This window comes from Phasianus colchicus, chromosome 4, assembly GCF_987193195.1.
Source record: "Phasianus colchicus chromosome 4, bPhaCol1.hap1.1, whole genome shotgun sequence".
Taxonomy (NCBI): domain Eukaryota; kingdom Metazoa; phylum Chordata; class Aves; order Galliformes; family Phasianidae; genus Phasianus; species Phasianus colchicus.
The window spans coordinates 26,745,361-26,766,672 of record NC_143439.1 but is presented as its reverse complement, the minus strand read 5'-3'; the positions used below and the strand labels follow the sequence as shown (position 1 = coordinate 26,766,672).

At 51.7% G+C, this 21,312-nt stretch overlaps 2 protein-coding genes across 2 annotated transcripts in view; one reads left to right on the top strand and one right to left on the bottom strand.

Moving 5' to 3' along the window:
• Positions 1-1,960: 1,960 nt before the first annotated feature.
• PRDM8 (PR/SET domain 8) lies at positions 1,961-4,940 on the bottom strand. The gene is made up of 4 exons (XM_031596602.2): positions 4,802-4,940; positions 3,649-3,863; positions 3,348-3,570; positions 1,961-3,216 (listed from the first exon to the last, which is right to left on the bottom strand). Exons 2-4 carry the CDS (start codon positions 3,859-3,861, stop codon positions 1,991-1,993), a joined length of 1,662 nt encoding a protein of 553 aa, XP_031452462.1. The 5' UTR covers positions 3,862-3,863; positions 4,802-4,940; the 3' UTR covers positions 1,961-1,990.
• A 12,158-nt stretch (positions 4,941-17,098) lies between these two features.
• ANTXR2 (ANTXR cell adhesion molecule 2) overlaps positions 17,099-21,312 on the top strand; it is a 99,682-nt gene continuing 95,468 nt past the window's right edge. The window contains exons 1-3 of the mRNA XM_031596641.2: positions 17,099-17,294; positions 17,635-17,706; positions 20,307-20,378. Coding sequence (XP_031452501.1) covers positions 17,170-17,294; positions 17,635-17,706; positions 20,307-20,378 — 269 coding nt within the window. The 5' untranslated portion in view covers positions 17,099-17,169. The remainder of the gene's footprint in view (positions 17,295-17,634; positions 17,707-20,306; positions 20,379-21,312) is intronic.

Below are 21,312 nucleotides of genomic sequence, written 5' to 3'. Positions count from 1 at the left end.
GAGAAGAGAACGGGAAAAGGAAAATAAATAGAATAGGTAAAGGGTGAAAGGGAATGAGAAAAGGGAAAGAAAAGGAAAAATGAATGGGAAAAGGAAATGGGGAAAGCGAAAAGAAAAAAAAGAATAATGGGTGGGAACAGGGAATGGGAAAAGTGAAAGAAAAGGAAAATTGAGAAGGAAAATGGAATAGGAAAAGCGGGGGAGGGCGGGAGGGAAGGAAAATAGAATGGAAAGAGGCAATGGGAAAAGCGAAAAAAAGAAAATTGAATGGGAAAAGAGAATGGGAAAAGTGGGGAAAAAAAGGGGGAGGAATTCGAACGAGAAAAGTGGGGGAAAAGGGGAGGGAGAAAGGAAGGGAGAAAATACAATGGGAAAATGGGAAAGGGACAAGGGGAATGGAAAGGAAAAAGGAAAAGGAGAAAGGGAAAGGAAAAAGGAGAAAGTGGAAAACGGGAAGAAGTAAAAAGGAGAACGGGGAAAAAGGAGAAAGGGAAACATGGAAAAGGGAAAGGGAAAAGGAAGGAGTTGAAATGGAGTGTAGAGAGCAAAAAAGAAGTGGGGGAACAGAGTAGGAAAGACTAAAAAGGGAAAGAAAAATAAAAGAGAGAGAAAGAACGGGGAAGAAAAGAGGGAGGGAAGGGAGGGCAAAAGAAGAAAGGGAGGAATGCAGAAAAGGGAATGGGACGGAGGGGCGCGGAGCGAGGCGGGGGGCGCGGAGGGTCCGTCCCCGCGGCCCCACGGAGTAACTGCGGCTGCGTTGCAGAAAATAAATCATTTATTGTCAAAGCACCCAGCGCACCCAGATAGACTATAAAGTTTAATAAATCTTTTCGGGGGGTTGGGCGGGCCGGGTCGGGCGGGGGCATGAAAAGAAACACGAAACTACCGAGACTCCATCATTCACGGGCACATGTCACACGCGGGCGGGCGGCGGGGACGGGGCGGGCGGGGACGGGGCGCGGAGCCCCCAGCGCGGAGCTCGGAGCCCCGGAGCGGGGAGGGTTGGGGGGGTCCCGTCCACCGTCCGCCGTCCGCCGCTGCCGCAGCCCCGCCCGGAGCTCCGTATCTAAAATAAAACCTTTACCCTGACATAGAATTATTCTTACATCTAAACCATAAGTGCTTCATAATTTAAGTAGAAACGTATGACAAATGCATCAATATGTTGCAATATATGACATTTCAAAAAATGTACTTTAAGTCATTTGCTTTCCTTTTTTTTTTTTTTCTTATTCCCGGTTTTTTTTTCCCCTTTTTTTCCGCCTTTTCTCTTTTCCCTTCTTTGCTTTTTTTTGCCGTTTTTCTTTTTTCCCTCTTTATGCTCTTCGTTCTCTCTTTGCCTTTCGAGTCCATTTTTCTCATTTCTTTTTTTCTCCATTTTTTCCCTTTTCTCAGTTTTTTCTCAATTTCCCCGAATTCTCTCATTTCGTCCATTTCCTTTTTTTTTCCTCATTTTTTTCTTTCTTCTTCATTTACGTCCATTTTTCTTCGTTATTTCCTTTTTCTTTATATTCTCCCCCTTTCTTCCATTTTTCTCCATTTTTCCATGTTCTCAATTTTCTGCATTTGTTCCCAATCTTTTATCTGTTTTTCTCCATTTTTTTCCATTCTTCTCATTTTCTCAGTTTTTCTCCATTTTCTCAATTCCTCCCCGTTTTCCCCATTTTCCTCCGTTTTCTCGCTTCTTTCAACTCTATCCCTTTGGTCCATTTTCTCATTCTTATCCATTTTTCTCCTTTTTTTTTTTTTTTTGGCCATGTTTTCAAATTCTCCCAAATCTCTTTTTTCTCCATTTTCCTCCGTTTTTTCCCCGATTTTCTCAATCTTTTCCTTTTCTCCATTTTCTCCGTTTTCTCCATTAATTTCTTTTTTTCTCTCCATTTTTCTCCGTTTTCCCCTTCTCAAATTCTCTCCGTTCTCTTCCTTTTCTCCATTTCTCTCCAATTTCTCCCCCCGTCCCCTCGCCCCCTTCCCCCCTGCCGCCCCGCCGCTAGTTGTGCGAGGTCATGTGGCGGGAGAGGTGGTGCCGCTCGCGGAAGGACTCGTTGCAGATGGGGCACTTGAGCTTCTCCTCTCGACGCCGCTTCACCAGCGGCTCCAGCGCGTACTCCTTCTTGTGGTGCGAGCGCATGTGGTACACCAGGTCCGACGTCATGCGGAACGACGCGTTGCACTTGGCGCACCAGTTCTGCGCCGGGAGGCACAGCGACGCGAACGACGGCGGCAGCAGCGTCAGCGCCGACGGCAGCTGCAGCTGGAGGGGCCCCACCGCGGCCGCGGAGCTCTTGGGCCAGAAGGCGGTGGCGTAGAGGAAGGGGCTCTGCTTGGCTCCCGCCCCGCCGCCCGCTCCCTCCTTGGCGGCCAGCTCGGCGGCGTACAGGCGGCCGGCGGAGGGGCCGTCGGGGCACGGCTCTCCCAGCGCGCCCAGCTTGGGGCCGAGCGGCAGCGGCGGGAAGCAGCGGGCGGGCTGCGAGAACGCGCTCTTCCGTTCCTCCGCCCCGACGGCTCCCGCCGCCCCGAGCTGCGGCACCGAGCTGAACGCGCTGCCCCGCGTCGCCGCCCCGTTTCCACCTCCTCCTCCGGAGCGGGGGCACAGCGCCGGCTCCCCCCCGCCGCCCGCCGTCGGGGCCGCGGGAGAGGAGCGCTCGGGGCCGTCCTCGGGGGCTGCGTCGGGCTCGGGGCCGCGCGCCGCCTTCTTCACCTCGACGAAGGCGCTGCGCTTTGCCTCGCCCGTCTCGGGGCTGGGGGGCGCGAAGAGGCGACCGCTCTCCTCGGGGCCGCAGTAGGAGCCGGCGGCGCGGAACTGCTGCTGCGGGGCACACACCGGCTCCTCCTTGGGGGCCGCCGGCAGCCCCGGGCGCTCCGTCGGGAAGCGGCTCCGCGCCTCCTCCTCGGGGTACCGTCGCTTGGTCCCTCCGCCCGCACCCTCGGGGGGAACGTCGGGGCGGCGCGGGGGATTCTCCAGCTCCCGGGCCAGGTTGTGGAAGTCCGTGGAGGGCTTGGCCGCCCCCCCAGCGCCGCCGTCCGGGAAGGGGTGAGGGAGCGGCTTGGCAAACTTGGCGGGCTCCGGCTCCTTGGCGGCTGCCTCCTTGCCGTCGGGGGGACCGCCGTTGGTTCCGTGCAGCCGCTTGGGGCAGCGGAAGCGCAGGTGGGCGGCGAAGGGCAGCTCGAACTGGAAGCGCTGTCCGCACTCGGGGCAGGAGAACGGCGGCGACCCTGTGCGGGACACGGGGAAGGGGACGCGCGCTCAGCCCCGGGCCGCTCAGAGCCGCCGTCGGGGAAGGGCACCCCGCACCCCCCGCCCGGCCACTTCCCCTTTTTTGGGGGGGGTTTTGGGGGGCACCCACCGTCGGGACCCCGCGCGGGGCCGAGTAGCAGCAGCTCGGCGAGCTCCTTGCCGTACCACACCAGCAGCTCCTCGTCCTTGGCGATGCGGCGCAGAGAGCGGTAGAAGAGCTGCCCGCTCTTCACGTAGGCCTCCAGGTTCTGCTCCTGCCGCTCGCGGGCCGCCTGCACCAGCCGCAGCCACATCAGCCCCTCCGCAGAGCCGTTGGCTGCCGACGTGTCCACCTGCAAAGGGCCGAGTGTCCGTCGGGGGTTCCCCAGGGGCCGTGGGGCCGCTCCTCCCGCCCCGTCGGCGGCTCTTACCCGGAAGATGTAGGGCACGGTGCGCTTGTCGGTGGATTTGAGGGCGATGAAAGCGATGCTGTCGTAGAGAGACGTGTGGCTCAGCACGCACGGCCCGAAGATGGCATTCTCCGGGATGTCGCAGGTGGTGTAGACGCTGGTGAAAATGTCCGTCAGGCACTGCTGCACCGCTTTGGCCTCCCCGTCCCACGGCCCCCGCGGGGCGTCCTCCATGGCTGCGGGCGGGGGGAGGGGGGGGGGAACAAACAAACACACACCAAAAAAAAAAAAAGCCACAAAAAATAGAAATTATAGATATTTATAGAAGTAGAAATCAGAAGGAAGAATGCGAGTCATCACGCTGGGAAAAAAAATAAAAATAAAATAAAAATCACAAAAAATGAAATGATGGATGTTACAGAGATGTAAATCAGAAGGAAAAATGCGAGAAAAAGTCATCGCGGTGGGGAAAAAAAGGGCTCCGCGCGATGGATGCGGCCGCCGCCGCCGGGGTTGTGCGGGTTCGGGTGGGGAGCGTGGCCCGGCCCGGAGGGTTCGGAGAGTGGCATTGTGGCTGACGGCAGCCACCTCCCGCTCCGAGAGGGAGCGTCTGGCTGCGCATTACCATAATCCAGCACTTTCCCTCCGAGATGTAATTCAAAGCAGAGAGCGGAGGTAATTCTTTTTACCCCGACACGCGCTCTGCAGAGCAGCCCCGCTGCCCGCGCGGGGTCGGGTGGTGCGGGATCCCACCCTGCGCTGCTCTCCCGCGGAACCCTCTTCCTCCCGCTCCGCTCCTCTGAATTCCGCCCTCCCCACCTCCACCGAACGGATCCCCGCGAACCGCCCGCTCCGGAGCCGCGGGACCCGGCCCCGCTTCCCGGAGACACCGCGGCCACGTCCTCCCGCGGAGCGGCGGAGGGTGCCCGTCCCCCCGCGGGATCGGGAACCGGGAGGGGGCCGCTCCCGGTGCCCCCCCTCCTCCGCCGTCGTTGCGGCGCTGCCCGGCCCCATCGCGCCGACCTCCGCAAACGAAAGCGGCGGCTGCGGGCGGCCCCCGCCGAACTTTCCCCCCGCCGCCTCCCGCTCTCCCCCGGCCCCGCGCAGCCCCCGGCTCCCCGCGGCCGCCCTTTGTCCGGGGCCGGCTCCGGGCATTGTTCCCTCCGCCACTCACCGGGGGCGGCGGGGCCGCGCTCCACGCCCGGCGCTGGCACAAAGGCGGCCGCCGGCTCCGTGCCCCCCGCTCAGCGCCGCTCCATGGCCCGGCCGAGTGCGCTCCGCGCCGCGCAGATGGACGCGGCGCAGTGAGTGAGTGGCACGCAGACACACACTTTTTGTTTGCCGCACATAATCTGCCCAATGACGCGTGACAGCCCACGTCCCCTCCCTTTAACCCCTTCGGGGGACGCCCGCTCGCCGCCCGTCCGCCCGCACGGCCCTCACCTGGCAGCGCGCGGGGACCCCCAGAAGCTTCGGGACCCGACGGCCGCCCCCGGGGGGGGGGCAGCGGGGCTGCCACCGCGGGGACGGAACCACCGCCGCGACAGAGTCGCTGCGGGGACGGAGCCACAGCCGCGGGGACGGAGCCACTGCCGGGGCGGCCCCGACGGCGCTGCTGCCCCCGCGCACCGGGATTAAGAACGGATGGGGGATGAGGGATGGATGCGGGATGAGGGATGGATGCAGGATGAGGGATGCATGCGGGATGCGGCCGCTCCGTGCCTGTGGAAGGGTTCTCCCGCATGGAGAGCTTTCTCCGCTCCAGTCCTTACCGCCGTCATTTCGGACCCGCGATGGATTTAAAAAATAAAAAGTAAAAATGGAAATAAAAAGGCGAAAGTAAACAAAAGGCGGCACAAAGCCCCTTCCGGAGGGGAGCGGAGCGCTGGGTGCAATCAGAGAGTGGCGGGTGCGGGGCTTTCACATTCACTTATCCGCCGCGTAATTACGATTTTCCCTGCATTAGGATTAAGGGCTGCCCGTAATGTGCTTTCAACATTTATCTTATTAATTCCACAAACCCAGCGGCTCCTCAACGGGGATTGCTATAACATTGCCGATACGCGGCAATTCGGAGCTGTTTCGGAGGTGCGCGGTTTTTGCGTGATGTATTTTTCTTCTTCTCTCTCTTTTTTTTTCTTTTTTTTTTTTTTTTTCCCTTTCTTATCTTTAGCCCCCGCTGCTTGGCACGCAGCGCCCGACCCGCTGCCATGCACCGGGGAGCAGAGAACCGAATCATCCTTTTCCTTTGCTACAGTTTGAAGGGGCACCGCAGAAGAAGCAGTGCCCGAACCGCTGCGACATCGCCACGGCCACCACCAGCCCCGGGCTCGGCGCAGAACTGCGCGGAATTTTGGGGTGTTTTGGGGCATTTCGAGGCATCTTCGCCCAACCCCCCCTTCCCCTACACACTGTTTTTTGGGTCCGCGCTTCCTGTGTGCTGAGAAAGGTATCTTTGGGAATACTTCTCCACAGCAGCTTCCGAGAGCCCCATGCGTTATCCACGGGAAAATTTCTGCGTGCAGAGCCGCGGCCCCGACGGGGCGGCCCGACCCACCCTCCGAGCGGTGGTGAGGCCAAAAGCAAAGAGCGGAACAAGCTCTGAGTTCTGCGGTTCCCGTGTCCCCGACCCGGAGCTGCCACCTCGACCCTGGCACCCCCGGAATCATTGACAAATATTCACGTCTGCGCTCAGCACTGCGGGTTTTTCTCCTCTGTGAGCACTGAGCTGAAGGATGAAGGGTGCACGCAGTCCCCCCCTAGCCCTCACCATTCTACAGTTCAGCTCCCTGCCCTCTATTCACTGCTCCCTGGTTTTGCCTTCCCGCAAGCGCACAGGGCAAAGAGATGGGGCCCAGGGCCGCACCCCGTTTTCACTGCAATGTGTCACCTCCAGCACGCAGGGGCTCCCCTTTTCCTCTGGGGGTGAAGACAGAGGGGCAGACAGAGGGATGGACAGAGTGATGTGGAGGATTCCAGCAGGGATGGAGCCCGCAACTCCCCAAGATTGATTTCCCTCCGTCATAAATCTCAGCCCGCTGTCCCCCTGCCCACCCAAGCATGATGAAGCCCTTTTCCATCGAGTATTCAGCACCGGAGCAGCACAGCCCGCCCGGCCCGCAGCCATCTGCTGCTCCGGGAGCGGAGAACAGCGACCACAGAGAAAGGGCCGCGCTGTCCGGACCGCTCCGGGACAAACGGCAGCGCTGAATAGCGGCCGCAGCCTCTGCCTCGCTCCGTGCCTATGGAGACGGAGAAAGAAAAGGAGCATTATAGCGATGCGACAATTGTAACACGAGCAAAAGAAGAGGCACCCAAAGGGCAGCGCTGCGGCGGCGGAGGGCCCCGGGTGGAAGGGTACTGCCGGGTTTATAGAGACTTTCACTGCTTTTCGATCGGGAGCCAAAGAGTCGGGGGACAACCCCGAGCAGCGGCCGCGGGACACAGGTGACGACTTTTCGGGCTTTGCGGCATTTCTCCCCAGTTCCTCCCCCCCGTCCCGGCCGCAGCGTCCTGCAGGGTGAGCGCTCGCTTCCTCCGATGGAGGGCAGGAGAGGAGAGCCGACGGCTGCGGCCGCGGCCCAAGGGGACCTCAGCGCCTCCCACCCGCAACCACCCACCGCCGTGACATCCCCCCCCGCCCTCTGCTCGGGGCTGTGGCACAGCGCTGCCCCTTCCTCGTGTTCCCCGACGTGCTGCTGCTTTCGTGGGCATCAGCCATGTGCATGGCTCATCCCCATTCCCAATACCAGCATTCCTTCCTTTTTTTTTCCCCCCCAAAGTTAGCTTTTCTCAACGTATTACACGCGCGGCTCCGCGCTGCTTGCACAATGTTTTGCGTGATCTAATATTCTTTGTTCCAAACTGCAAAAAAAATCTAAATAAAGACTATAGTGTGTCGCATCGGTATAGGCATCAGCTCGCGCTTCCCGCGGCATATGGTACTTCAGAAGCCATATGTACCACTGTTTAGTGATTCTGGCAAAGAGGCGCAGAATGGTGAAATCCAACTGCCAGGATTTCTGAAAACAAATATGTAAATGCTCCAGTGCTTTTGTTATTCATAACATACCTCTAACACAGCACATACAATATGCTGTTCATTCTGTAACTAGTGTACTACTCAGCTATATTTGCTTCAGCCCTCGGTTTTAAAGATTTTTTTCTGCTCTGTACGATTCCTCCATGCTTTCCATCTACATCCATTTAAATTGGCACTTGGAGAAGGGGATTTTTCCTTTTTTTGGGGGGGTGGGGTGGGGTGGGAGGCTTGCATATCTGTACAGGCATCTAATAGTGGAACAAAGAGCCATGTGATTGCAGCATCCCCTTGGCACAAATGGTGGAACGAAGCAGGGGAAAGGCACTGCTTGCACTGCTTTGGGGTCAGCTGCTGGAGCAGGGCAAGCATCTCAAGGAAGGTGATTCTGAACCTTTGGGGAACAGCAGGAAATGACAGAGGGGAGGGAGATCTGGGACACCAGTCCCACAGAGCATCCCACCTGATCCCACAGAGTATCCCTACTTGTCTTTTGTATTTGTTCTTTACATTAATGGGGTGATACACTTAACAGCAGGTACTACCGGTGTACTATGCAAGCAGAGGCAGGTCGCAGAGTATCCTCATGCCATCATCCCTCTGCACCTGGAAGCACATTCCAGGTCCAGCACCTCTGTGAACAACTTGTGCTGTGAGATATTAGCCCTCAGCTGCTCAGCCATTTGCACACCCTGTGCGAGTGATTTGAATTTGTATTTGTTGGTATTCACCTTAGTAGGAGAATGCATACCTTAGATCGATGTCATCACAGTTTGTAGGGATCATCTGTGTCATGGTAGCAGATCAGGGCTTTGATTCCAGAGCTTTGCAAGTGCCACTGCCCTCCCACAAGCATGAGTGGGGCTGTAAACGGCTGGGACACCTGGCACACGTCCTGGGGCTGAGTTCCACCCTGACCACCTTTCCAAACCTAGAGAGCAACTTCCACATCATACATGAACTTCAGTATTTTGGGAAAAAACATCCCCAAATCTTGGCCATCCTCATGGCAGAAAGCTTCCTATTTTTCATTGTGTTGGTTCTTACTCTCAACCAACATCTGCCGCTATGATTATGGTCTCTAATGAGCTTCTAAATCACATCACAGCATTCTGTGCTGATGAGCTGCAGTCAGTAACTAAGTGTTTCCTCCTGCAAGATGTGAAACACTTCCTACAAAATGCTGAGTGCTCGCAATTCTCCCAACACAAAAGGTGAGAAATGGTTTTTTTTAGCATGTCTTATTTGGGGAAACCCAGGAACTGAGTGATATGTAGAGAGATCTGAGCCTGCCTGCTTCCCATATAGCACAGGTAGAAAACAACACAGAAACACATCCCCAAGACAGCAGTTTCGGGGACTGTCCTTAGCTGTTGACCCCCATAGAGCAGGCAAGGGAATCCAGAGAGATCCATGGACAGCCAACTGACCCACAGGGATGCAAGACAGCTTTCTGGTGTCACACTGATGCATCACAGTTCCTTCCTAGACTCCCTTCTAGCACACAATCAGAACCCAGATTGTGTGGCACCACTTCAGCATGGGCTGAACCGGGTATGGCATGCACATCCAGTCCTGTCTCAGGAGAACTGGGATGGAAGAACATAGATTTATTCATCTTTTTACAGGATGTATACGATTTCTCATCAGGTTGGTAATGAGGTGATGACTCCTCATGGGTGACTCAGGCTTTGTCTTCCCCTTCTGCTCCAGCAGCTCATGAGAAAAGAGGTGAGAAGGGTTTGGTTTATAGCACAATTTTACAGAGATACTCCTTATTTCCTGCAGATAAGGATGCATACAGCTGATGCAAGGCAATCCATCCACAAGCTGACACCTGTATTCAGTTGGGCACAAAGCATCAGTTTTCCCCACCACCCAGGAAGACCATTCAGGACATGTCCAGTTCAGCAAGACAATGCTACCCTGCACACATAGGGATGCAGGATTCCCCTCTATCAGCTAAATCCCAGAGAAATGATGATCCACCTACATAGTTTTTGTCTTAGGAAGCAGCTGAGTGCTAGAAAAATAGCAAGAAAGGTGTTGAAAAGATTCCATTTCTTCTGGACTGCAGGCATCCAAAACCCAAGCTCATAAAATGGCCCTGGAGTTGCAACCATCTCCAAAATTTCTTGCAAGTTTGGGAGCAGGAAACCCCAGTGGGCAAACAAAAGAGCAAGGCAGTACTTCCAAGCATGCAGGAGCAGGAAGCAGACAGGACACACACACCGTGGTGTGTCTGTGCCATAAGGCATCTTGGCTGACAGCTGGGTGAGGTGCCTGTGAGGTGACTCAGCACTGTCCCTGGCACAGGATGTGAGTTCCAGGTGAGCTAATCCCTGCCTTGTTTGCACAGCGTCTATGGGAGTAACGCACCTCCCAACCTCGGCTTGGCTCACCTATGGCAGGTAAGAATTCAACACGAATGCTAGAATGTTGCCATATCAGAAGGGCGTGTAATAATCCAGATCTTTTTCTGCAGCCATCACTATATACCCATTGTAGATATTTCCCCACACTGTTGCTAGTTGTGTCATCCATATCCAGCCAAGATGACGGATTCCTGCTGGCCTTGGTAAACAGGGTAGTGGCTGCCAAAGCACCATAAACATGAAATGTGGATCCAGCTGCTTCACTTGCTGGTCTCTGGGTGAAGACCTCTGCCCTTCCTGCCTGTTGCGGATAATTGCATTTACTGATCTGCCAACATCACCACTCAGAATGAAGCCTAGACTCCCAGGCAACACTGCTCCGCTCCCACATGTAGTAACCACACAGTTCTAGGAAGAAAAACTCATAACTTCTTCAATTATAAAAAATAGCGTATGTCAGGACTGCCTACTGCATTGCATAAGCTGACTTTTCTGAAACTGAGAATCTGAGGAAGTTTAGAGTTTAAAAAAAAAAAAAAAAAGAAAGAAAAAGAAAAATCTAACCTAAACACCAGTTAAAATGATCACAACAATCTCCCTTCCATCCATCAACAAACTCTTACTCTTTGGCAGACAGGAACTGCTACAGGTGCAGGATTGATGCACACCTGGGCACCGATGCTGCCCTCTTGGTCATGGCCTGATCTTATGCAGTCCAGACAAGCCACCTGCTCAACATATAATAAATAATCAATTCATATTCAAACTCTGGACTTCAATATGCTAAGCCTCAAATGCCTCCTAGAATACCAACTGCATAACCTTCCCATCCTGTCTCTGCCAAGGAAATTGCTTCAAGAGGTCTGTGCCACAGTACTCCTCTCTTCTCTATCAGATCAGGACTCCCTACCTGGAGATTTGGACCAGAAAACAGAGCAGGAGTCCACACTGCAGACTCCACTCATTCTTCCTCAGCCTCCGTGCCACTGGCCTCCAGCTCTTACCTGCGAGTAGCAACTCACAAACCTCCAGAAAAGGCCTACAGCCTCTTTGTTCACTCTACACAACCCTATCGCATCTGTCTCCTCCAGTTGCCCATTGCCTTGACCGTTGCAGGTTCACAGTTGCTCCATGAGAGACACATGGAGATTTCCTCAGTGCAGCCCAAGTCCTTCCAACAGCATTCTCACCCCACAGTGCAGGAGCAGCCAAACTCATTAAGTCAAGCCCCAGGAAGTCTGTCCCACAGCTGCACCACGTTCCCAGCAAAAAAGAAAGGGGCCTTAGGTGTTGCCTCTTATAATCACAGACCCAGCACCAGCTGCTGTGGGCTACACCCTACCAACAAAAAAAAACCCACAAAACTCTCTTCTAGACCTTCAAGCTCCAATCAAAGCAAGGTGTTTGAGTATGCCCTGTCACAACACTGAGCTGCAGGGCAGTGTATGCAAGTGCAGCTCTCCGTGACTGTGGCTTGCTGGTGATCGTATGCCGGAAGAGTGTTGCACAGATGACTTCACGAAACAAAATTAAGAGTCATGCATCAGAGAGGACATTGCCACAGCTCTGGCGTAATTAGGAGCCATCATCATCAAGCACAGGAAATTGGCACATCTGCTTTTTCAGGCTGTCGGGAACGCTGTCAGGGGGAGCTGTGCTGCATCTCTGAGCCTTGCAAAGCACAGTCATTTATGCAGGCTCCCCCAAAACAATGGTGTATGCAGTTTTTCATTATTTATCCTCCCAGTGGTTATGTTCCCTTTCTAACCCTAGCCCCTGCAGGGAACACTGATCCGACAGTGTCATATTCTTTCTTTCCTCCAGCCCCTTTGGGTTTAAACCAGTGTAATTCCACAGAACAAAAGTTACATTTCTGTTTGATGCACCTGAGATGAGGTTTGCATCTTCCCCTTAGAGTAAGCAGTAAAGCCCCAGCAAGTTCCATGGATGGATGCAGGCTTGCAGTATGAAGACATGCCACTTTTTCTTTCTATTCTTTTTCCCTTTGGGTGCCCACTCAGAGATGCGTTGTTCCCTTAATGGGATATGCTGAACTGCTGCCTGCTGTGGCCATGCGTTGTTTCCCAAGAAGACCAAACAGGGTCACTGCAGCCCCAGAGTTGTGCAAAAAATCCATCCGGAATCATCCGTTCCTCAGTGCTGCTCCCAGCCAGCAGCCGCTTCTGGCATAAGATTTGATTTTTCCATCATGCTTTTTTTTTTTTTTTTTTTTTTTTTCCCCTCTCCCAGGCCAAGGCTGATTTAGCTGCACGCTAAATGAGGTTTGCACTGGGATAGCACACACCTTCATCTTTCTTTTCAGTGTCTCTGCTCATGTGGGAAACAGTGCTGCGTGTCCCTGTGCAGACTTTGTTTTGGAAAATCAGGGACCTTCTCCGCTTTGCTGAGACTAGGAATAGTACCAGTCATCACTGACAGCAACTAAAGCCCCATTGTGCACAGATCACTAACAGATCTCCATATTCTCATATGGAAGCAAACACATTGCTGACATTCAGGATTCCTAGTTTTTGGACTTGAGAGTTGGCTTTCTACCTCTGTGTTTTTGGCTATGTATTTCCAGTGGGTATCACAAACTGTTATGGTGTGTTGGAAAGCAATGACTATTCAGGAATTCTGAGCTTGCATAATTCCCAGATTTGTCTAGACAGATATTTTCCATCTGGATGATATATGCAGCAGCACACGGACATGAGTTCCTGTGTTACTTAATGCTATCCTTTTTATTTATTCATTTATACACAGATGTGCAGAATGCAGGCAGACCAGTGGGTTACATCTGTAAGGCAGAGGAAGGATTTGTTTGGGTAATCCTCCAGCAGGCAGCTCCTTGATGATGGCTGCACACTGTACAATTCCTGGACTCACTGTGTCTGCTCTCCTTCTTTGCAAAGCATGAGACTTGGTCTTGACAGCCCAAGTTGAGTTGCCTTGAGTCACAGAATCATTAAGGCTGGAAAAGATCTCCAAGATCACCAACTTCAGCTCCAATCCATCCCCACCATGCTCACTGACCATGTCCCCCAGTGCCACATCTCCATGGTTCTTGAACACCTCCAGGAATGGCGACTCTCCCACCTCCCTGGACAGCTTGTGCCACTGTATCACCAGTCCTGTAAGACAGAATTTGGCAGTGAAATTGTGCTGGTCTCTGCATGCATCTTCCCTGTCAAAAGTTCTTGCTGCAGATGTGGGAGCACTCCCCAGAGTGCACCCACAGGCAGCTGATCCAGTGTCAGAAGAAGTCTCCTGGTGCAGGCAAGAGCAGAAGCAGCCCTTCCTTTTGCTTCAGGGATGCCTTCTGCTGCTGCTCTTCGTTAGCCTTTGTTCATCCCTGTAGGAATGGAGGAGGCAGGGAAAGAGGTGGGAGAGAGAATAGTCTGATGGGTTCTGTGAACTAGGCAAGGAAGATGCTTGAACACAGCCAGAGCCAAATCCATTTAAATATCCACAAGCTGCTGCCATGTGCTTTCCGGTCCATCTCTGCTTCATCTCACCCCTCCAATAAAGCAAGCAGGCTCATGTTATCCGCTGCTTCAGCAAAAACCACAGAGTGAGAAAGGAATTTACGCACACTTGGAACCTGGGAAGGAGCAGCCTCCGGCTGTCACAGACCTCAGGCTGGCAAGGTTGGATCTCTGCAAGCAGCTGAAACAGTTTCCAACAGCTGGATGATGTGACATATCCTCACGAGGCTTGGGGAGGGCTTTGCAGGCTGAGCTAAGCTATGTGTTGGGGACCCTCTGCTGGGCCTGCAGAGAGAGAGAGGTCAGTGCTGCTCTGCAGTCCTTAAATGCTTTGCTTTTGCCACATTTTTGTGGGTGCTCAGCTCTTAATCTGCTGTGTTTTGAACACCCACAGGGACTGTAAAATGCAGCTCACTTGCCCTTTAGCCTTGCTAGCTCACAAATACAAAGAATTTCATGTGCCAGATCCTTGGCAGATGTAAATTGTGCTTGTATGGATGAAGCTTTTAGCCATTAAGTTACTGAAGTGCGATACAGGGAGGATTGAATATCAGGTGTCTTTCTCTTTTCCTTTTGTATTGCTGAGCACATTATATGGCTTGGAGCATCTCTTTGGGTACCACAGGTATTCCCCCACCCAACTTCTGCTGTCCTTGTGTTGCTATTTCTGTAAGGGGTAATACTTATTTACAGATCAAGATTGTTTTTAAGTATGCAGTAGGGAAACAGAAAGCAATTGTTTGATGTTATTATACGGGAACTGTGTTGTGATTCAATGTAGCAAGAAAATACTTCAAATTCTGTGTGGAGTCCTGCGGTTCCAATAACCAGTGCAGTGTGTGAAACCTGTCTGCTGGAAGTGAGGAGAAGACGGATGTCACAGATACCAACTTTGCCAGCTCATCACAGCTGTGGCTGACGCAGGATCCTTCCCCTATCTTGTCACATGAATGATGTTGACTCAGAGATGGAGGCTCCATGAGAATAACAAACTGAACTATGCTCTGTCTTTCCCCAGGTGGACAGCCCCATTGACTCACTGCTCCTGTGATGGATGCCATGGCAGGATGCAAGCTGGGGTAGAGCTGAAAGTTCCAGCACATCATTTTGCTAGGAGAACGTAATGCATCCTGAGACCAGGGGAACATCAGGCTGAGTGTTAGGAAAAGGTTTTTCACTAGGGGGTTGTGGGCATGGAATAGTCTCCCCAGGGCAGATCATGGCATTGAGCTTGCCAGAGCACAAGAAGTGTCTGGACAAAACTCTTAGTCATATGGTCTGATTTTTGGGTGGTGCTGTGTGGAACCAGGAATTTGACCCAGTGACCTTTATGTGTACCTTCCAACTTGGAATATTCTGTGATTCTATGATTTCATGAAACAGAATGCTGAGCTGAGCCCCAACCAGAAGAGTACTGAGGACTGAGGAGCTGGAGAGCTGCACACTTTTGGCTCTCCACCATTGGAGCTTTGAATGCAGTACACTAAAAGCCAAAGCTGCCTGGATTAAAGGCTATTGAAACAAAACAGTGAACAAAAGAATAACCCTTTTTAATTCCAATCCCATTGGTTGCTTGTCACATAGTGCTTGTGGCAAAAACTCTGCAAAGGAAACAAAGAACTAGTGGATAGACATTTATTTTTAACTTGAGAGATAATTTTGGTTTATGCAGCTTGTGGCTGGAGCTTTTCATCAGAGAAAACTTGCGCATCTTTTTAGCCCTCAGAAAATATTTTAAGATTATAAAGCATATTTGAACTTCCTGTGAAAACCTGAAGGCCCAGATGGCAAAATCCGAAGGATAATATTCTTGCAACGCTTTCTGCAGTGCCTCATGCTCACTGCGAAGGATCCGGCTTATGCTTCAGACCAAATGCTCACTCTATATTTAGCTTTGCACAGTCTATTGTGAAGCAATGTATTTTAGAGGCAACCACATTGAAATGGAGAAATTGGTCAACGTGCATAGTACAGGGCATTGTGTGGGTCTGTGTCTATGACTTGAGCATTCAGTGATTCCATGGTTCTATGACTTGGATATTCTGTGAATCTATGGTTCTAGAACATGGATATTATAGAATCACAGAATCATTGAGGTTGGAAAAGACCTCCAAGATCACCAAGCCCAACCACCAACCCACCCTCACCATGCCCACTAACCACATCCCTCAGAGTCACATCCCCACAGTTCTTGAGGGACGATGACTCTACCACCTTCCTGGGCAGCCTGTTCCAATGCCTCACCATTTTTTCCTAATTTTTTTCCTAATATCCAACCTGAACTTCCTCTGGCACAACTTAAGGCCGTTCCCTCTTTTCCTATCACTGTTACCTGCCTTTCAGGCAGTTGTAGTGAGCAGTAAGGTCTCTCATGAGCAGCCCCTTCTCAAACTGAACAATCTGAGTTCCTTCTGCTGCTCCCCATAAGATTTGTGCTCTTGACCCTGTTCATCTCTGTTGCCTTCCTCTGGACATGCTCCAGGGCCTCGATGTCTTTCTTACAGTGAGGGTCCCAACACAGTACTTAAAGTGCGGCCTCACTGGAGCTGAGTACAGAGGGATGACCACCTCCCTGCTCCTGTTGGCTGCAGCATTTCTGACATGAGCCATAAGGCTGTTGGCCTTCTTGGCCACCTAGGCACACTACCGGCTCATGTTCAGATGGCTGTCAATCAATGTCCTCAGGTCCTTTTCCTCTGTGCTGCTCTCCAGCCTCTCTTCCCCAAGCCTGTAGCGATGCTTGGGGCTGCTGTGACCAAAAGGCAGGACCCAGCACTCAGTCTTGTTAAAGCTCGTACAATTGGCCTCTGCTCAGCTATCCAGACTGCCCAGATCCTTCTATAGGGCCATCCTATCCTCAGGCAGATCAACAGTTCCCCCAAACTTGGTGCCTTTTGCAAACTTACTGAGGGTGCACTAAACCTCCTCTTCCAGATCATCAATAAAGATACCGAACAGGGCTGCCCCCAGTAGTGACCTGTAGAGAACACCACTCATGGCCGGTTTAAATTCCATTCACCACCACTTTCCATGCCCAGCCCTCAGCTGGTTTTGTACACTGAGAGGAATAAACCTGCCTGAGCCATAGGCAGCCAGCTTCAGTGATTCTTCTGTGATTCCATGGCTTTATGAGTCGGAAGAGCTTTGTGTGGTTTTGGAGAAAAGTTGATGGCTCAGCAGCCCTGGCAAAGGGTGGGAACTCAGAAAGGATGTAACGAAAATCATAAAAACAATACAAACAGTGTCAGTAGTTCTGCGTGAGGTCCCTGGTTCAGCGGTGGCACGCTCCACGCCCAGGTACGGGCTGAGTCCCAGCGAAGGTGCAGCTCCGCGGGCTGTCAGAGGGCAATGCCAGCCGCTCGGGCTCCGATTTAACCGGAGTTTCCGTGGTTACTACGGAACAGAGCGCTCCCAGCCTCGGGGACCGGCGGGGAGGAGGCGCCTGAGGCGGCGGCGGCGGGCGGGAGGCGGGCGGAGGGCCGCAGAGGGGCGCGCCGAGCCCGCCCGGCCCCGGCCCCCGCCTCGGGCGACGCGGGGAGGAGAGGGCGGGGGAGGGCCGGACGGGGGGCGGCCCTTCAGCAGCGCCGAGCGGAGCACGGCCGCGCCGGGCCGCGTCCCCTCGCCGCCGCCCCGAGGCCCCATGGCGCGGCCCGCGCTGCCGCTCCTCATCCTCCTCCCGCTGCTGCTCCCCTCCGCCAGCCCGGCCCCGGCCGCCGAGCAGCCGTCGTGCCACGGCGCCTTCGACATGTACTTCGTGCTGGACAAGTAAGGCTGCGCGGGGCCGCTTTGTCTGTCGGCGGACGCCGGGTGCGGGCGGGGGGGCGAGCGAGGGGGGCCCGGCTCTGGGGGTGATGCCCCCACCCGCTGCTCGCGGGAGGGAGTTGGAGTGCAAAACGCGTTTTCCGAGGGGAAAATGTCCGTTTTTCGGGCAGCATCTGCCGCCCCTCCCCCGCGGCAGCTGTTGGTGCGGGAAGTTTGTGCCGAGGGAGGAGGCACCGCGGCGTGGAGCGAAGCGAAGGGCCCCGCGCGGTCCGAATCCCTCCCAGGAACGGCCCCTCTGCCCTTTGTCCGTAAGGCTGTTGATGTGCTCCGGTTTTCTCCGCAGATCCGGGAGTGTGGCACAGAACTGGCACGAGATCTTCGACTTCGTGAACCAGCTGACGGAGCGGTTCGTGAGGTGCGTTTCGGTCCTTTCTAACATCTGTAAGCTCTGTAGATGTGTTGCACAAACACGCTGAGAGCCTGGCTTCCGTGCCCAGGTTGCTAGAAAACAGTGCAAACTTTCACTCCAGCTCCTCGTGTTTGGGACTGAATAAAAAGGTGATAAGCACCTCTGGACACTTTGTCTCTCAAATGACTTACAGATGCCATTTGGCATTTCAATTGTTTTTGTTTTTTTTTTTTTTTTCCTCTGTGAGCCACATGGTTTATTTCTGATAGAATGTTTCTTGAAGATTGCATTCAGAGCTGTTGGTAAAGAAGGTTGCCTGGTTATGGGTCTGTCTGTGTGTGAATGTGTGGTGCATCCACTGTTCAGTGGATGGGGTGAAGCTCTTTGCTGTGGTGCGCACTTGCAGGATAAGGGGCACAAACTGGAACATAAGAAGTTCTTTGCAAACATGTGGAATAACTTTCCTATGAGGGTAACAGAGCACTGGAACAGCTGCCCGGAGAGGCTGTGGAATCTCCTTCTCTGGAGACTTTCAGTACTTGCCTGGATGCTTTCCCGTATGATTTGCTGCAGGGAACTACTTTAGGAGGGTTGGGCTGGGGGATCTCCAGAGGTCTCTTCTAATCCCTATGATTCTGTGATTCAGGCCTGGAGAAATTCCCAGGAAGTTTGTGCCATAGTGACTATGTTCGTGTTGTGTAGATGTGTAATCAGCTCTGTGTGTAGCTGGCAAGCGTGGGTGCTGCAGGAATGCTGTGCAAAAACTGCTAGCTACAACTGAATGCAACCAGATGAGGGTGACTGTGCAGTAGCATCTCCTTAAAAGAAAATTAAAATGATTGAAACAAATAGCCCCCAGCACACACACATCAGTGTGGCAGTTTCTGCTAAGGCAAAAGACGTGAGTGGGCACTTATAATCTAATAACAGGATATAGATAGGGCTGTGTAATTTAATATTTCCCACATCCATCATCTGCAAAGCAAACATTGCCCAGAGCAAGTGGATGACCTGAGGTGCTGGAAGTTTTATAAGCTTTAAAAGAAAAAAAGAAAGCCTGAGGAGATCATAGCACCACTTTTTTTTGCAGGGAGTGATTCTTGTCCCACTGAAAGAGTGGTGTTCGTCCAATGTAAATCCCAGTTCCTCACCTTCTACAGCCAAATTGTTCCTTGCAGCGGTTGCAGAGAGGAGCTCTGGCTGCCATTTTTAAACTGAAGGGAGTAGCTGTGGGCAGAACCACAGAGAATCACTTGGTAACAGTTTTTTTTCAGCAAAAGCTTTCACTGATGAACTTATTCTGAGCTGTGTGCCCTGTGTTCATCTGCTTGCCATTCTGGCTTGTCTGCAAAGCAGCATTTGTAGTGACAGTGTTGTGTGCTGGGCATCTTGGTTCTGAAGGGCAGGGTTGCTTCATAGTCATATGATGCTCCTCCATCACCTGAGTGCTGGGAACGCAAATGGAAATGGAATTTCTTATGAAGAGGACAGTTTCCTGAAGTTAGTTAAGTTCTAACTTTGAGGTTTTGGTCAGCAGAGAGTTGTGTCTCAAAGAGGGAAGTCTCACATTGCTTGGGCTGGGTGGTGAGGTAATCCACAGAGATGGGGATTTTGGTTGTTTGTTGTTGAGCAACTGCTTACAGCATCTAACACAGCTGATAACACACAATCTGGGTTATTATTACATACACTGTCATTTATGAAAATTACCAAGTATATTGAAATAGACATCAATAAAAATGGAAAGCAAACAGGACAGTTGTTGTTATGACCTACCTTAGGAAAGTTATTATCTTGGCCTTCTGGAATATAAGTTCCTAAGGAATGCATTTTCCAGTAATGGTTGGAGTTAATTCCTCTTAATCTTGTTGGAAGAGACAGGTAGATTTCTCCAAAAAAGACTTAATTCATAATAAAGATAATTTCATACGATGCTTTTCACAATGCCATTTCCCTGGATCCTTTTATGGAGGCTGATCTTAAGTTACACAACCCTGTGTCACTGATGAAACACTCTCATTCTAAAAGTTTGTGTAGAGATGTCTGAAAGACTTTTCTAGAGAGGAAAGGGACAAAGAGTACTACTTCTTTGATTCTGGTGATTCTATGATGCAAAACTACACTTTGTAAATTACTTTGTGATGGGATCAAACTTTACAAAGCAGTAACTAGCTTTTGCATGTGTCCATGTGTAATACACCAGAGCAAGAGTGTGTCCTGAGTGTATGGCTCCAAGTTATCTTTACATCAGTGACCATGAAAACACATTTTTTATACGTTGGTAGATCACAGCCTATGGATTTCATATTCTGTTGGGTCACATGACTTTCTAATTCTTAAGTTCAGCACCTGTTGATTTGGATTTCAGTCAGGCAGGAAAGAATAATATTTCTGCTACTTTGTTCTCAACGTAGATCTGGAAGAGAGATGAACATAAGCACATTAATTCTTTTCTCATTCTTGGTATAGTTGTTTGAAAGTGTGTTCTTCTGAAGTTAGAGGATAAAGACAATAATAATAAAGCACGAGTACATGAATGGAGTATGTGCATCTGTTCTTTTTGTTTGACTAAAATCTATTTTTTTTTCTTTTCCCTCTTTTAAAAGCCCCAAGATGAGATTATCGTTCATCGTGTTTTCCTCCCAGGCACAAGTCATTATGCCATTAACTGGAGACAGGTTAGTGCACTGCGTTTTTAATTTCCCCTCTTCCTCTCCCCACCAAAGGCTCTTATTAAATCAGAGGAGCAGATAGTGCACAATAACTGATACCTGTAGGTGGTGGTCAGTCATGAGGCCTTCGTGCAGATCTGGATTTAATTTTGTAAAGCAAAGTCTGTAAATAAAAGCCTTCAGTGTTACTTAATGTCTATAGGTAAAGCACACAGTGGTACGTTAATGCTTCCTTTAATTTCAGATAAGGTACGTATTTTCTAATTGTAATTTTCTACTCCAGGGTAGGCTTTAGACAGTGGAGTTTGTGTCATTTGAAAAGTGAGAGGTTTTTCTGGCACCATGGACATGTCTTGATGTGCCTGATCCCTTCCATGACTGATGTTTTCAAGTGCAGTGGAAGGCAAGGCTACTTGCCCTGATTTCACAGGAATAGGAAACCATTTTGTAGAAAACGTCTCAAACCACCACGGTGCTGGAGAAATCCTTTCAAACCTATCAGAACATGTCCTCGCTGTCTCTCGTCTGTCCAGAAACCAGACACGCTTCACAACTTTGTGGATTTGGAGCAACTGGATAAATCACATAGGGATCATTAATGGACTGTGTCAAAGTGAAAGGGAGGTAGTTCTTCCTTTGTGTTCCTTTCAGTAGAGTCAAGCTAAAGCATGATCTCTCCTATTTGTTCAGGTTACTGTTTTTTATTGGTGGTATTTTTGTTTGTTTGTTTGTTTGTTTTGTTTTTGTTTTTTGTTTTTTTGTTTTAATAATTCATAATAGCAAGTACAACACTTACTGAAGAGAACTCATTGGCAATAAGCAGTCTGGCACCCTAGCAGCAGGCTGTCCAATGACACAGTTCCCCTCCTGTTTAGCATTTCAAAAAGTGGTCTGACTTGAGACCAGCCAAGTGTCTCCCCCCATCCGCACTCCAGTGCTG

Excerpts from the sequence above, each read along its gene's own strand:
- PRDM8 (XM_031596602.2), bottom strand. The coding sequence starts at position 3,861 with ATGGAGGACGCCCCGCGGGGGCCGTGGGACGGGGAGGCCAAAGCGGTG. Across the intron at positions 3,571-3,648 it reads CCGTGCCCTACATCTTCCGG|GTGGACACGTCGGCAGCCAA; the intron begins GTAAGAGCCGCC and ends GGCCCTTTGCAG. Across the intron at positions 3,217-3,347 it reads CCCCGCGCGGGGTCCCGACG|GGTCGCCGCCGTTCTCCTGC; the intron begins GTGGGTGCCCCC and ends TGTCCCGCACAG.